The 16,034-nt window shown below is 34.0% G+C and overlaps 1 protein-coding gene across 1 annotated transcript in view; it reads left to right on the forward strand.

Annotated features, from left to right (window-relative positions):
• The window catches only part of LOC127712851 (fibroleukin-like), a 32,581-nt gene that overhangs the window by 15,934 nt on the left and 613 nt on the right, over positions 1-16,034 (forward strand). Inside the window, exon 4 of the mRNA XM_052219457.1 lies at positions 13,560-13,724. Within this exon, the coding sequence (XP_052075417.1) occupies positions 13,560-13,724 (165 nt within the window). The remainder of the gene's footprint in view (positions 1-13,559; positions 13,725-16,034) is intronic.

The raw sequence follows: 16,034 nt of genomic DNA on the forward strand, positions 1-16,034 counted from the left end.
CGGCTGTTGTCTGCTCTTTGGTCGGGTTATTGTCTCTTTGACATATTCCCCATTTCCATTCTCAATTTTATTTTTTTCTCGTGATATCATTAAAGGTGAATCGATCAAAAACCCTGAATCCTTGGGGACACTTCTGTTTCCATCTGAGTTTTTGGACCTTGGTGGACTTTTATCACTGGTCATTTGTAAACTTTCACTCATCCCTAAGCATTTCGGGGACAAATTTATCAAATCTATTCCAGTGCCAGTTTGATAGACCCGACTGCTACTCTACTAGCACACGGTCAACCCCACGCAGACCTTGCACACCCCGGCTGCAGATGAGACGCCTAGTCTCGTCCTCTCGTGGAGACTCATTGATATACATTCCCCGGCTGGCTTAGTGTCGGCGAGACAGGTTCTTCCGCACTCTGAAGGTTGCAAGATGGCTTCCTCAAGCAGGAACTCAAAATTATATTTGTATGCTGAGTGTTTCTCAAGAGCCAAAATTATTTTGACTTAAGTGCATTAATGATAAAATGATTATTCATTCTTACTTATCTTTCTGCTTTGAGCCAGTATGATTTGCTGAGACTATGGTTTAGTTGACACACAGAAACCCCTATGTTAGCTTTGGTTCAGTTGTTTGGAGCCGATAACTGGTCTACAATGCTGATGTATGTGGGTTGCTGTCTTGGCTTTAATCTTAATTTGCTCTAGGACCACTCAACAATTACTAAATAAGTAATCAACCTCCTACTACATCTACAGAAATTATATTCACAGTATGAGATTTTCAGCAAATGTACAATATGAGAATACAAGAACAATACAATAGAGACTACAAGAAAATACAATATAAGACAATATAGAAGTTTGTATAAATGAGTGTTTAGAAAACATCAAATGTATGAAATTTAAACTACTTTTGGAGAAAATATTTTTTTTGCACCAAGGCATTTATTAACAGGTGTACTCGGCGTGATTCGTTTTTCAAATATTAAATATACGACTCAAATTAACATATCAATAATAATTTGTGTCACGTTTTTGGTTTAAAAGTTAGACTATACTTGCAAATTGGAATAACCCAGACTAGTGTTTATTATAAAATCTGTAATCAAAGTTATCTTATCTCGAATACTTCACCTGCTCATGATCAGCTTCCTTTCAATGGATTGACACCATTGATATCGCAAAAATAAAGCAAATTTTGAAAGAGTGGATTTTGTCACTTTTACGTTATAACGATACTCTTTGAGGGAACAAAAATAACTTTTTCTAAAGTGAAATTGCATGTTTTTGTATTGTTCCATGGTTATATTTTTTTTATATCACCCCATATTCTCGTTTCGGTAGATAGAGACATATTAATAAGATGGTTCAAATTATAAAGTAGCAAATGAAGGATCCTTTGCCGACAAGCAACTCAGGTAAAACCCTTTTCTATGAAAAAAAAGTAAAAATTACATGTACCATTTATCTACATTACAACACCACACAATTACCCTGAGCAATTATTATTTGCATTAGGAAAATATATACCCAAATTGAAAGTTTGCCACTCAGAAGGCTAAATCACCCTTATAGTGTATATTATATCGCTAAAAAAAGTTCGATAACTGGCTTCAAACTAAATGGCCAAGTTCGACAACTAAGGCAAGATAAGTAATAAGACAGTTAGTGTTACGGGGTGTGATCAACACATCGCATGAAACAGAGATTCATCTTACAATTCTCTGTGAAGTCTGTCGCGTTTCCATTCCTTTTAAGGGCATCCAATATAGTTTCAAAGGAGTTAACTCTTGGCGCGACGTTGTGCATTTGAATTCCCCCAAAAACGTCACTTTCAGCGTGACGTCATGCGTGTGATTATCCGTATTAAAAAAATAAAACCTTGCTTGAACGATATTTAGTATAAACGATACTCCAATTTATGAAAAGGAACTTTCCGTTTTGAATTTTCCTTGGAGTTCGGTATTTTTGTTTCACACACACGTCAACTTCTACGCCCTTAAGATGAGTGCATTTGATTCTCACATTTTGGGTTAAATAAACGGGAAAAAAGTCTAGTGAGATAATAAAAAAATAAACACATATCACTGTGCCTGCTGTTCCTCGTCTTGAACTTTCTGTGCGGTCTTCAACAATGAAATCTCAAGACGACAGATCCCTTTGGAGTTAACTGTATGCATGCCAATTATCATTTCTATTATCATTCATACCAGATCGAATTTTGATTTGGATCCGATTTTCTGAAAGACCGTAAGTCTCACGGCGAACAGAAAAATAGTTTTACAGCGCGGGCGCCCAACCCTCCCCTAACCTGGACATCGGTGTAACAGTATAACATATGAACAAACTATAAAAATCAGTTGATATAGGCTTAACTCATCAGATCACAAAAACACAGATGAGAAAAATGAGAAAAACGACATAATAAGAAACGCTCGATTTCCGCTTTCAAAGTTAAAAAAATCGTACTTTGAGTTTCTTATTCGTGTTACATTTTTGTCATTTCCGAAAATAGTATTATAATTTTAAGGTAGCTCGAAATACCCAATAAATATATATATTTCATCTGTGGTATAAAGCACAGTTTCAACATCACATGCATCAAGTTCAGAATGTTGTTATATTCAAACAGGATTACAGCAGATATCCTACATATTCATTTTCAACCAGATAACATTTGATACTAGAGCCTCCTCTTTTCAACATGGACCCCACAAGTATGTTTTGATTCTGTTTCTAATGTGGACATTATTTCTCCTACCATTCAAGCAGATCATGTAGGATATACCATTTTAGCAGATTGGCTACAAATGCAGCACTTCAAACCGTGCTCAAAGAATTAAGAAGTATTGAGTTCCGAACCAATTGTAACCAACTAGGGACGTTGCTATAGATCTAGCTACTAGTACTTGCATCCTTAGAATCTGACAACATACACCTTTAGACAGACTCCTTTACTTTTTAAAACCTGTCAAAACCAAGAAACAAGAGAATTATATTATGTCTTAGCTAAACAAGGTGTGTTTATCCTTTTCCCAAATGTCTAATTTAATTAAACAATTCGGTTTAATTTCTCTATTAGCTTTGGAAAATTTACTGTTGGAACTGAAAGTGTTAATTATTGTGGATTACAGTGAATTAATTTAAAATATAGATGCTTATCAAACTACTATTTACACACACAATGTGTTTTTACTTTGCAAGACTGCAGTATACATGTACAAAATGTATATACAATAATCAATACCGTAGGAAAGTTACCTCCAGAAGTCAAACAGTACATAATAGCTGTGAACTTTGAACTTTTGACAAACACATCAGTTAATTATATTTTTGAATTGTCAGAACCGGTATTAATCATAATCTAATTATGATTTTGTGACGTATATACAATGTATTATGTACCTATCTGTAAATTGTCTATTTGGAGATAATGTTTTTTCAATATCTTAGAGATTATGACAGTTTTTGAACTCATATAGTCAAAACGACTCCGTTCGGGAAAGATAAGGTTAGCCAACTGCATAAGTACAAATAAAACATATCCCTATTGTAAACCCTCAGATTAATATTGTCAGTTAAGAGATTAAAGCAAAATACCCCATCCAAACCACTTATCTCGCAAATGTTCAACCCTTTGAAAAACTTATTTCAAATCTATAAACTGCATAACATGTATTCAAAGATGAGAAACTCCATCTTTAAACAGAATTATTTAAAACATATTAACTGCATAAACCATGTACTAAGTTAGAAAGAATCATTTTAAAATCTAAGTGCATAAACATGTACTACAAAGTTTATTTGGCTTCAATCCAGATCACTATAATTGTTAGCTTATGCATTGTAGACACTACACACACATGTACAGCATGTTTTGAAGATCATATTGTCAAGTATTAGGATGCTGGTCCTCAGACAGATACTTAACAGTATGTCATCTTCTTCACAAGATTGGTTAAGGGAAATATCATCATGTTTAATACTGAATATCGTTTTTATAGCATTCCATGCTTGTATTCCAGTACCAGTTTTGATAGACCCCTGCTACTCTATTAGCACATGGGATGTCCTCCATGCAGACCCTGCACACCCCCGGCTGCAGATGAGACGCCAAGTGTCATCCCCTCGTGGAGAACCCTTGCTCCACATCCATCAACTAGCATATTTTCAGACAGGCAGTTCTTTCTCACTCTTAATTGCATAATGAATTTCATCTGTTAGAACTTTCTTTTTTTGAAATTATATAGAATATCAATTTTAAAGCAATTTCATCATTGAATACTGAATATCATTTTTATAGCATTTACATCAATAAATACTCAATATCATTTGTATAGCATTCTCATTATTGAATACTGAATATCATTTTTATAGCATTCTCATGTTTGAAACTTTGAATATTGAGTATCATATTTATAGCATTCTCATCATTGAACATTAAATATCACTTTTATAGCATTCTCAAGTTTTTGAAACTTTGAACATTGAATATAATTTTTTATAGTATTGTCATTTTTAAATATTGAATATCATTTATGGCATTCTCGTGTTTGAATACTGAATATAATTTTTTTAAAGCATTCTCATGTTTGAATTCTGAGTAACATTTTAATACCATTCTCGTGTTTGAATACTGAATAACTTAAGTATGCACGAGAAATCTTAACATATAGCTTCTAATGTTTGAATACTGATAACCATAAGTCACATTATAATGAATTAGTACGTAAACATATTGTTTCTTTATTTTACATTGGCTAGAGGTATAGGGGGGGGGGGGGGGGGGGGTTGAGATCTCACAAAACATGTTTAACCCCGCCGCATTTTTGCGCCTATCCCAAGTCAGGAGCCTCTGGCCTTTGTTAGTCTAGTATGTTTTTTAATTTTAGTTCATTTATATGTTTTGGAGTTTAGTGTGACGTGCATTTTCACTGAACTAGCACACAATTTTAGTTAGGGGCCAGCTGAGGACCACCTCCGGGTGCGGGATTTTCTCGCTGCATTGAAGACCCATTGGTGGCCTTCGGCTGTTGTCTGCTCTTTGGTCGGGTTATTGTCTCTTTGACATATTCCCCATTTCCATTCTCAATTTTATTTTTTTCTCGTGATATCATTAAAGGTGAATCGATCAAAAACCCTGAATCCTTGGGGACACTTCTGTTTCCATCTGAGTTTTTGGACCTTGGTGGACTTTTATCACTGGTCATTTGTAAACTTTCACTCATCCCTAAGCATTTCGGGGACAAATTTATCAAATCTATTCCAGTGCCAGTTTGATAGACCCGACTGCTACTCTACTAGCACACGGTCAACCCCACGCAGACCTTGCACACCCCGGCTGCAGATGAGACGCCTAGTCTCGTCCTCTCGTGGAGACTCATTGATATACATTCCCCGGCTGGCTTAGTGTCGGCGAGACAGGTTCTTCCGCACTCTGAAGGTTGCAAGATGGCTTCCTCAAGCAGGAACTCAAAATTATATTTGTATGCTGAGTGTTTCTCAAGAGCCAAAATTATTTTGACTTAAGTGCATTAATGATAAAATGATTATTCATTCTTACTTATCTTTCTGCTTTGAGCCAGTATGATTTGCTGAGACTATGGTTTAGTTGACACACAGAAACCCCTATGTTAGCTTTGGTTCAGTTGTTTGGAGCCGATAACTGGTCTACAATGCTGATGTATGTGGGTTGCTGTCTTGGCTTTAATCTTAATTTGCTCTAGGACCACTCAACAATTACTAAATAAGTAATCAACCTCCTACTACATCTACAGAAATTATATTCACAGTATGAGATTTTCAGCAAATGTACAATATGAGAATACAAGAACAATACAATAGAGACTACAAGAAAATACAATATAAGACAATATAGAAGTTTGTATAAATGAGTGTTTAGAAAACATCAAATGTATGAAATTTAAACTACTTTTGGAGAAAATATTTTTTTTGCACCAAGGCATTTATTAACAGGTGTACTCGGCGTGATTCGTTTTTCAAATATTAAATATACGACTCAAATTAACATATCAATAATAATTTGTGTCACGTTTTTGGTTTAAAAGTTAGACTATACTTGCAAATTGGAATAACCCAGACTAGTGTTTATTATAAAATCTGTAATCAAAGTTATCTTATCTCGAATACTTCACCTGCTCATGATCAGCTTCCTTTCAATGGATTGACACCATTGATATCGCAAAATAAAGCAAATTTTGAAAGAGTGGATTTTGTCACTTTTACGTTATAACGATACTCTTTGAGGGAACAAAAATAACTTTTTCTAAAGTGAAATTGCATGTTTTTGTATTGTTCCATGGTTATATTTTTTTTATATCACCCCATATTCTCGTTTCGGTAGATAGAGACATATTAATAAGATGGTTCAAATTATAAAGTAGCAAATGAAGGATCCTTTGCCGACAAGCAACTCAGGTAAAACCCTTTTCTATGAAAAAAAAGTAAAAATTACATGTACCATTTATCTACATTACAACACCACACAATTACCCTGAGCAATTATTATTTGCATTAGGAAAATATATACCCAAATTGAAAGTTTGCCACTCAGAAGGCTAAATCACCCTTATAGTGTATATTATATCGCTAAAAAAAGTTCGATAACTGGCTTCAAACTAAATGGCCAAGTTCGACAACTAAGGCAAGATAAGTAATAAGACAGTTAGTGTTACGGGGTGTGATCAACACATCGCATGAAACAGAGATTCATCTTACAATTCTCTGTGAAGTCTGTCGCGTTTCCATTCCTTTTAAGGGCATCCAATATAGTTTCAAAGGAGTTAACTCTTGGCGCGACGTTGTGCATTTGAATTCCCCCAAAAACGTCACTTTCAGCGTGACGTCATGCGTGTGATTATCCGTATTAAAAAAATAAAACCTTGCTTGAACGATATTTAGTATAAACGATACTCCAATTTATGAAAAGGAACTTTCCGTTTTGAATTTTCCTTGGAGTTCCGTATTTTTGTTTCACACACACGTCAACTTCTACGCCCTTAAGATGAGTGCATTTGATTCTCACATTTTGGGTTAAATAAACGGGAAAAAAGTCTAGTGAGATAATAAAAAAATAAACACATATCACTGTGCCTGCTGTTCCTCGTCTTGAACTTTCTGTGCGGTCTTCAACAATGAAATCTCAAGACGACAGATCCCTTTGGAGTTAACTGTATGCATGCCAATTATCATTTCTATTATCATTCATACCAGATCGAATTTTGATTTGGATCCGATTTTCTGAAAGACCGTAAGTCTCACGGCGAACAGAAAAATAGTTTTACAGCGCGGGCGCCCAACCCTCCCCTAACCTGGACATCGGTGTAACAGTATAACATATGAACAAACTATAAAAATCAGTTGATATAGGCTTAACTCATCAGATCACAAAAACACAGATGAGAAAAATGAGAAAAACGACATAATAAGAAACGCTCGATTTCCGCTTTCAAAGTTAAAAAAATCGTACTTTGAGTTTCTTATTCGTGTTACATTTTTGTCATTTCCGAAAATAGTATTATAATTTTAAGGTAGCTCGAAATACCCAATAAATATATATATTTCATCTGTGGTATAAAGCACAGTTTCAACATCACATGCATCAAGTTCAGAATGTTGTTATATTCAAACAGGATTACAGCAGATATCCTACATATTCATTTTCAACCAGATAACATTTGATACTAGAGCCTCCTCTTTTCAACATGGACCCCACAAGTATGTTTTGATTCTGTTTCTAATGTGGACATTATTTCTCCTACCATTCAAGCAGATCATGTAGGATATACCATTTTAGCAGATTGGCTACAAATGCAGCACTTCAAACCGTGCTCAAAGAATTAAGAAGTATTGAGTTCCGAACCAATTGTAACCAACTAGGGACGTTGCTATAGATCTAGCTACTAGTACTTGCATCCTTAGAATCTGACAACATACACCTTTAGACAGACTCCTTTACTTTTTAAAACCTGTCAAAACCAAGAAACAAGAGAATTATATTATGTCTTAGCTAAACAAGGTGTGTTTATCCTTTTCCCAAATGTCTAATTTAATTAAACAATTCGGTTTAATTTCTCTATTAGCTTTGGAAAATTTACTGTTGGAACTGAAAGTGTTAATTATTGTGGATTACAGTGAATTAATTTAAAATATAGATGCTTATCAAACTACTATTTACACACACAATGTGTTTTTACTTTGCAAGACTGCAGTATACATGTACAAAATGTATATACAATAATCAATACCGTAGGAAAGTTACCTCCAGAAGTCAAACAGTACATAATAGCTGTGAACTTTGAACTTTTGACAAACACATCAGTTAATTATATTTTTGAATTGTCAGAACCGGTATTAATCATAATCTAATTATGATTTTGTGACGTATATACAATGTATTATGTACCTATCTGTAAATTGTCTATTTGGAGATAATGTTTTTTCAATATCTTAGAGATTATGACAGTTTTTGAACTCATATAGTCAAAACGACTCCGTTCGGGAAAGATAAGGTTAGCCAACTGCATAAGTACAAATAAAACATATCCCTATTGTAAACCCTCAGATTAATATTGTCAGTTAAGAGATTAAAGCAAAATACCCCATCCAAACCACTTATCTCGCAAATGTTCAACCCTTTGAAAAACTTATTTCAAATCTATAAACTGCATAACATGTATTCAAAGATGAGAAACTCCATCTTTAAACAGAATTATTTAAAACATATTAACTGCATAAACCATGTACTAAGTTAGAAAGAATCATTTTAAAATCTAAGTGCATAAACATGTACTACAAAGTTTATTTGGCTTCAATCCAGATCACTATAATTGTTAGCTTATGCATTGTAGACACTACACACACATGTACAGCATGTTTTGAAGATCATATTGTCAAGTATTAGGATGCTGGTCCTCAGACAGATACTTAACAGTATGTCATCTTCTTCACAAGATTGGTTAAGGGAAATATCATCATGTTTAATACTGAATATCGTTTTTATAGCATTCCATGCTTGTATTCCAGTACCAGTTTTGATAGACCCCTGCTACTCTATTAGCACATGGGATGTCCTCCATGCAGACCCTGCACACCCCCGGCTGCAGATGAGACGCCAAGTGTCATCCCCTCGTGGAGAACCCTTGCTCCACATCCATCAACTAGCATATTTTCAGACAGGCAGTTCTTTCTCACTCTTAATTGCATAATGAATTTCATCTGTTAGAACTTTCTTTTTTTGAAATTATATAGAATATCAATTTTAAAGCAATTTCATCATTGAATACTGAATATCATTTTTATAGCATTTACATCAATAAATACTCAATATCATTTGTATAGCATTCTCATTATTGAATACTGAATATCATTTTTATAGCATTCTCATGTTTGAAACTTTGAATATTGAGTATCATATTTATAGCATTCTCATCATTGAACATTAAATATCACTTTTATAGCATTCTCAAGTTTTTGAAACTTTGAACATTGAATATAATTTTTTATAGTATTGTCATTTTTAAATATTGAATATCATTTATGGCATTCTCGTGTTTGAATACTGAATATAATTTTTTTAAAGCATTCTCATGTTTGAATTCTGAGTAACATTTTAATACCATTCTCGTGTTTGAATACTGAATAACTTAAGTATGCACGAGAAATCTTAACATATAGCTTCTAATGTTTGAATACTGATAACCATAAGTCACATTATAATGAATTAGTACGTAAACATATTGTTTCTTTATTTTACATTGGCTAGAGGTATAGGGGGGGGGGGGGGGGTTGAGATCTCACAAAACATGTTTAACCCCGCCGCATTTTTGCGCCTATCCCAAGTCAGGAGCCTCTGGCCTTTGTTAGTCTAGTATGTTTTTTAATTTTAGTTCATTTATATGTTTTGGAGTTTAGTGTGACGTGCATTTTCACTGAACTAGCACACAATTTTAGTTAGGGGCCAGCTGAGGACCACCTCCGGGTGCGGGATTTTCTCGCTGCATTGAAGACCCATTGGTGGCCTTCGGCTGTTGTCTGCTCTTTGGTCGGGTTATTGTCTCTTTGACATATTCCCCATTTCCATTCTCAATTTTATTTTTTTCTCGTGATATCATTAAAGGTGAATCGATCAAAAACCCTGAATCCTTGGGGACACTTCTGTTTCCATCTGAGTTTTTGGACCTTGGTGGACTTTTATCACTGGTCATTTGTAAACTTTCACTCATCCCTAAGCATTTCGGGGACAAATTTATCAAATCTATTCCAGTGCCAGTTTGATAGACCCGACTGCTACTCTACTAGCACACGGTCAACCCCACGCAGACCTTGCACACCCCGGCTGCAGATGAGACGCCTAGTCTCGTCCTCTCGTGGAGACTCCTCGATATACATTCCCCGGCTGGCTTAGTGTCGGCGAGACAGGTTCTTCCGCACTCTGAAGGTTGCAAGATGGCTTCCTCAAGCAGGAACTCAAAATTATATTTGTATGCTGAGTGTTTCTCAAGAGCCAAAATTATTTTTATAGTGCATTAATGATAAAATGATTATTCATTCTTACTTATCTTTCTGCTTTGAGCCAGTATGATTTGCTGAGACTATGGTTTAGTTGACACACAGAAACCCCTATGTTAGCTTTGGTTCAGTTGTTTGGAGCCGATAACTGGTCTACAATGCTGATGTATGTGGGTTGCTGTCTTGGCTTTAATCTTAATTTGCTCTAGGACCACTCAACAATTACTAAATAAGTAATCAACCTCCTACTACATCTACAGAAATTATATTCACAGTATGAGATTTTCAGCAAATGTACAATATGAGAATACAAGAACAATACACTAGAGACTACAAGAAAATACAATATAAGACAATATAGAAGTTTGTATAAATGAGTGTTTAGAAAACATCAAATGTATGAAATTTAAACTACTTTTGGAGAAAATATTTTTTTTGCACCAAGGCATTAATTAACAGGTGTACTCGGCGTGATTCGTTTTTCAAATATTAAATATACGACTCAAATTAACATATCAATAATAATTTGTGTCACGTTTTTGGTTTAAAAGTTAGACTATACTTGCAAATTGGAATAACCCAGACTAGTGTTTATTATAAAATCTGTAATCAAAGTTATCTTATCTCGAATACTTCACCTGCTCATGATCAGCTTCCTTTCAATGGATTGACACCATTGATATCGCAAAATAAAGCAAATTTTGAAAGATAGGATTTTGTCACTTTTACGTTATAACGATACTCTTTGAGGGAACAAAAATAACTTTTTCTAAAGTGAAATTGCATGTTTTTGTATTGTTCCATGGTTATATTTTTTTTTATATCACCCCATATTCTCGTTTCGGTAGATAGAGACATATTAATAAGATGGTTCAAATTATAAAGTAGCAAATGAAGGATCCTTTGCCGACAAGCAACTCAGGTAAAACCCTTTTCTATGAAAAAAAAGTAAAAATTACATGTACCATTTATCTACATTACAACACCACACAATTACCCTGAGCAATTATTATTTGCATTAGGAAAATATATACCCAAATTGAAAGTTTGCCACTCAGAAGGCTAAATCACCCTTATAGTGTATATTATATCGCTAAAAAAAGTTCGATAACTGGCTTCAAACTAAATGGCCAAGTTCGACAACTAAGGCAAGATAAGTAATAGGACAGTTAGTGTTACGGGGTGTGATCAACACATCGCATGAAACAGAGATTCATCTTACAATTCTCTGTGAAGTCTGTCGCGTTTCCATTCCTTTTAAGGGCATCCAATATAGTTTCAAAGGAGTTAACTCTTGGCGCGACGTTGTGCATTTGAATTCCCCCAAAAACGTCACTTTCAGCGTGACGTCATGCGTGTGATTATCCGTATTAAAAAAATAAAACCTTGCTTGAACGATATTTAGTATAAACGATACTCCAATTTATGAAAAGGAACTTTCCGTTTTGAATTTTCCTTGGAGTTCGGTATTTTTGTTTCACACACACGTCAACTTCTACGCCCTTAAGATGAGTGCATTTGATTCTCACATTTTGGGTTAAATAAACGGGAAAAAAGTCTAGTGAAATAATAAAAAAATAAACACATATCACTGTGCCTGCTGTTCCTCGTCTTGAACTTTCTGTGCAGTCTTCAACAATGAAATCTCAAGACGACTGATCCCTTTGGAGTTAACAGTATGCATGCCAATTATCATTTCTATTATCATTCATACCAGATCGAATTTTGATTTGGATCCGATTTTCTGAAAGACCGTAAGTCTCACGGCGAACAGAAAAATAGTTTTACAGCGCGGGCGCCCAACCCTCCCCTAACCTGGACATCGGTGTAACAGTATAACATATGAACAAACTATAAAAATCAGTTGATATAGGCTTAACTCATCAGATCAAAAAAACACAGATGAGAAAAATGAGAAAAACGACATAATAAGAAACGCTCGATTTCCGCTTTCAAAGTTAAAAAAATCGTACTTTGAGTTTCTTATTCGTGTTACATTTTTGTCATTTCCGAAAATAGTATTATAATTTTAAGGTAGCTCGAAATACCCAATAAATATATAGACCTGAAAACTGACGATGATATCAACCTTGCAGGGTAAATTAGCAGGATATGTCGAAATTGTCAGCCAGCAACGTCGTGCATTTTCTCGCTATAACGTTGAGGTTACCAAAGGGGAACACACTTTTTCGGATTTATTGCGATTTATCTCCGGATCCAGCACGGTGACATATATTTTTTATTTGCTACTTTGAGAAAGCATGACAAAAGACAATTAATGTAGAAAAGTTATAAAAAACGACATTATAACTGCTCGATTTCCGCATTCCAAAATTAGTACTTTGAGCTTCTAATTCGTGATTTCAAGGTTGGCTCGAATAATAAAAAGTAAAATCACAAAAATACTGAACTCCGAGGAAAATTCAATCGGAAAGTCCCTAATGAGATGGCAAAATCAAATGACAAAACACATCAAACGAATGGACAACAACTGTCATATTCCTGACTTGGTACAGGCATTTTCAAATGTAGAAAATGGTGGATTTAACCTGGTTTTATAGCGCTAAACCTCTCACTTGTACGACAGTCTTATCAAAATAAGTTATTCTTCTGTGTATTTATTTTTCCCTTATCTTTACTTATCATGGCTTCAAAATGGATCCAATCTTAATTATTAATTTATGACGAAGAATTATACCTTCTTTAAAAATGTCAGCCTCAATTTTCTCGCACGGTGACGTATGTTTTTTTAGTGATTTTTTTTATTAGTAGTCCAGGCCTACAACATATTTCAAATTATATAAATGACAATACAACCTGAAACTGTATCAGATGCCATTAAATATACAATTTCTTGGTTTGAATTCTATACATTGAAGGAATGAAAATGAGAACTTTTCCGGAATTTTTTATTCTTTGTCTTAGGATTTCTGTCTCTATATGAAGACATATTTATTTCATTCAATGTATAGATTTAAATTGTAAAATAATGCTTTTTATTGTTGTGATAAAATAAGTTTTATTTATTCTTCAAGGAAACGACAACCTGCACGTTATATCGTCTTCAAAGGATTACTTGCTGAGATTTGATCTGGAGGATTTTAATGGCGATACAACCTACGCTAAGTACTCAACATTTAGAATAGGAAATGAGGCATTTAATTATATACTAACCATTGGCGGATACAGTGGCACTGCTGGTAAAAAATGTTTAACCACAAACTTAAAAAACATATCAATGCTAAACCTGAAGATATGATACAGCCCTCGCGATAAAACTGAAATTGAGAAATCAACTTTAGATTTTTATGTAGTGTTTTGTAGACTGATGTTTGTCTTTTCGTGTTTTTTTGGGGTTTTTTTTGCCAAGATTTAGTCAGTATCTCTTCGGCTTCTGAGTTTTAATTGTCCTTTTGATATCTTCTAACTTTTTTCTTAATATTCCCAGATATCAAGAACATAGGTAAAAATGTCGAATGCTATCTCAAACTTAGTTCATTAATGGAAACTTTGTATAACTGTCTAAATAACCCAGTTTAACATCTTGTCTTCTCATTGATAGTTAAAGAGTTAAGGGCGGTACGAATAAGACTTTGATTTTTGTCCTGTTTCTTTTAATGATTTTGTTTTAATTTCATACCGTCATAGAGAGTACATCTAAGTGTCTTTCCTCTTACAACTTTATTAAAAGATTTGACGTTTCTACCCTTTACATGAATATCCCCATTCCACACTAAAAGACAAATTAAAAGACTTGGTCCTGCTGTGTTTCATTAACAAGAATGGGCATCGTAGATGCTAGTCTCTTGTCTTAAGGAGGGAAAAGTCACTCAGACTAAAAAACATTCTCTGAAACCTCAACTACACAAAAAAACCAGTAAAATATCGTTTCATCTCGGCCTCTAGTAAGTGTTCCACAACTAATCTTTCAGTGCTTTTAACTAGTTCTTTAACTACTATCAAATAACTTATCATTAACATTTGTAATAAAACATATGAAAATAGTAGAATTAACTATTTTTGGAGTTTAAAAATTCTTTGGATGTTTTAGAAAAATTACGTGCTTTTGATGGTCCTTATGATTCTGTTGACAGTTTTGACTTTTCAACTCTTTACACTACACTTCCAAACAATCTTATCAAACAAAAGTTTTCCTACTTGATTACATGATCGTTTGGTAAATCTGAATGCAAATATATTTGCTCACCTCATCTAAAGCCTTCTTCTCTAATGAGAAAGTTAAATATGCAAGATATACTTACTGGAGGTGTGATGAGATGATTGAAGGTGTTAATTTTCTCCTTGATAATATCTATTTACGTTTCGGCAATAAAGTTTATCGACAGGTTGATGGTATTTCTATGGGCACCAATTGCGCCCCTTTAATATCAGCCTTGTTCTTGTACTGTTATGCATCACAGTTTATGACAAAACTCAGTAAAAACCCGTCTAAAATGCATTTAATTGATAAATTCAACAACACTTACCGCTATCTTGATGATATTTTTTCGTCAAATAATCAAGAATTTTCTAAATATACTGCCGAAATTTACTCAAAAGAACTTACTTTTAATAATCAAATATAAACGGTAATAACTGTCCTTTCCTAGATTTAGATATTTCAGTTCTACACGGGAAATTCTACACTAAAATTTACGACAAAAAGGACGATTTTTCGTTCCCTATTATTAAATTTCCTTTTTTAGACAGTGATGTTCCTTTGGCACCATCTTACGGTGTTTATATATCACAACTCGTTCGCTATACCCGTGTCTGTTGTGACGTTTTGGATTTCAATGAACGTAATCTATGTATTACTGGTAAATCATTAAGTCCGGGATTTCGTTACCACAAACTACTTAAAACCTTTACTAATTTTTTCCATAGATATAAAGATTTGGTTTTGAAGTTTGGTTGTACCTGTAGAAAACGTATTTCAAACAAGATAGCAAATCCTAATTTTTATGGTGATGTTATAAAGTTACGACTAGGGGAAACCTATCGATCATTTAAATACGCTTATTCTAAAAGGTTACCAATTCAACACTGTAATTAGATCTTTGAATATTGTTTTATTGGTATTAATATTGATTTTGTTATCAGTAGATTAAAATCAAACTTAATATTATTTTTATATACATATGCACATGCATGGCTCTTCTATCTGTCGATATCTGTATCTTGGTACTGCACATGGTCATGTTTTTCTCTGACTGTTAATGACGTCTTTACACTAAATCTATTGGATGTTGGATGTGTACGGATTGATATTTTAGTCTTAGATGTATGATTTGTTTTTATTAGTTGTTATTGGCTTTGAACTAGCTATCAGTAACTGCTAGTACTCTCAGATCTGTACTTAGTGTCTTTTGTTGTGGTGATGTATAAGTACCCTTCCAAGTCCACTATGTGTTTTTGTTATATGTATTTCTATTTGTATCCATCTGATGAGTTAAGCCCTTTTCAACTGGTTTTTATAGTTTGTTCTTATGTTGTACTGTTACAACACT

The sequence above is a fragment of the Mytilus californianus genome, unplaced genomic scaffold, assembly GCF_021869535.1.
Source record: "Mytilus californianus isolate M0D057914Y unplaced genomic scaffold, xbMytCali1.0.p SCAF_8, whole genome shotgun sequence".
NCBI classification, from domain to species: Eukaryota; Metazoa; Mollusca; class Bivalvia; order Mytilida; family Mytilidae; genus Mytilus; species Mytilus californianus.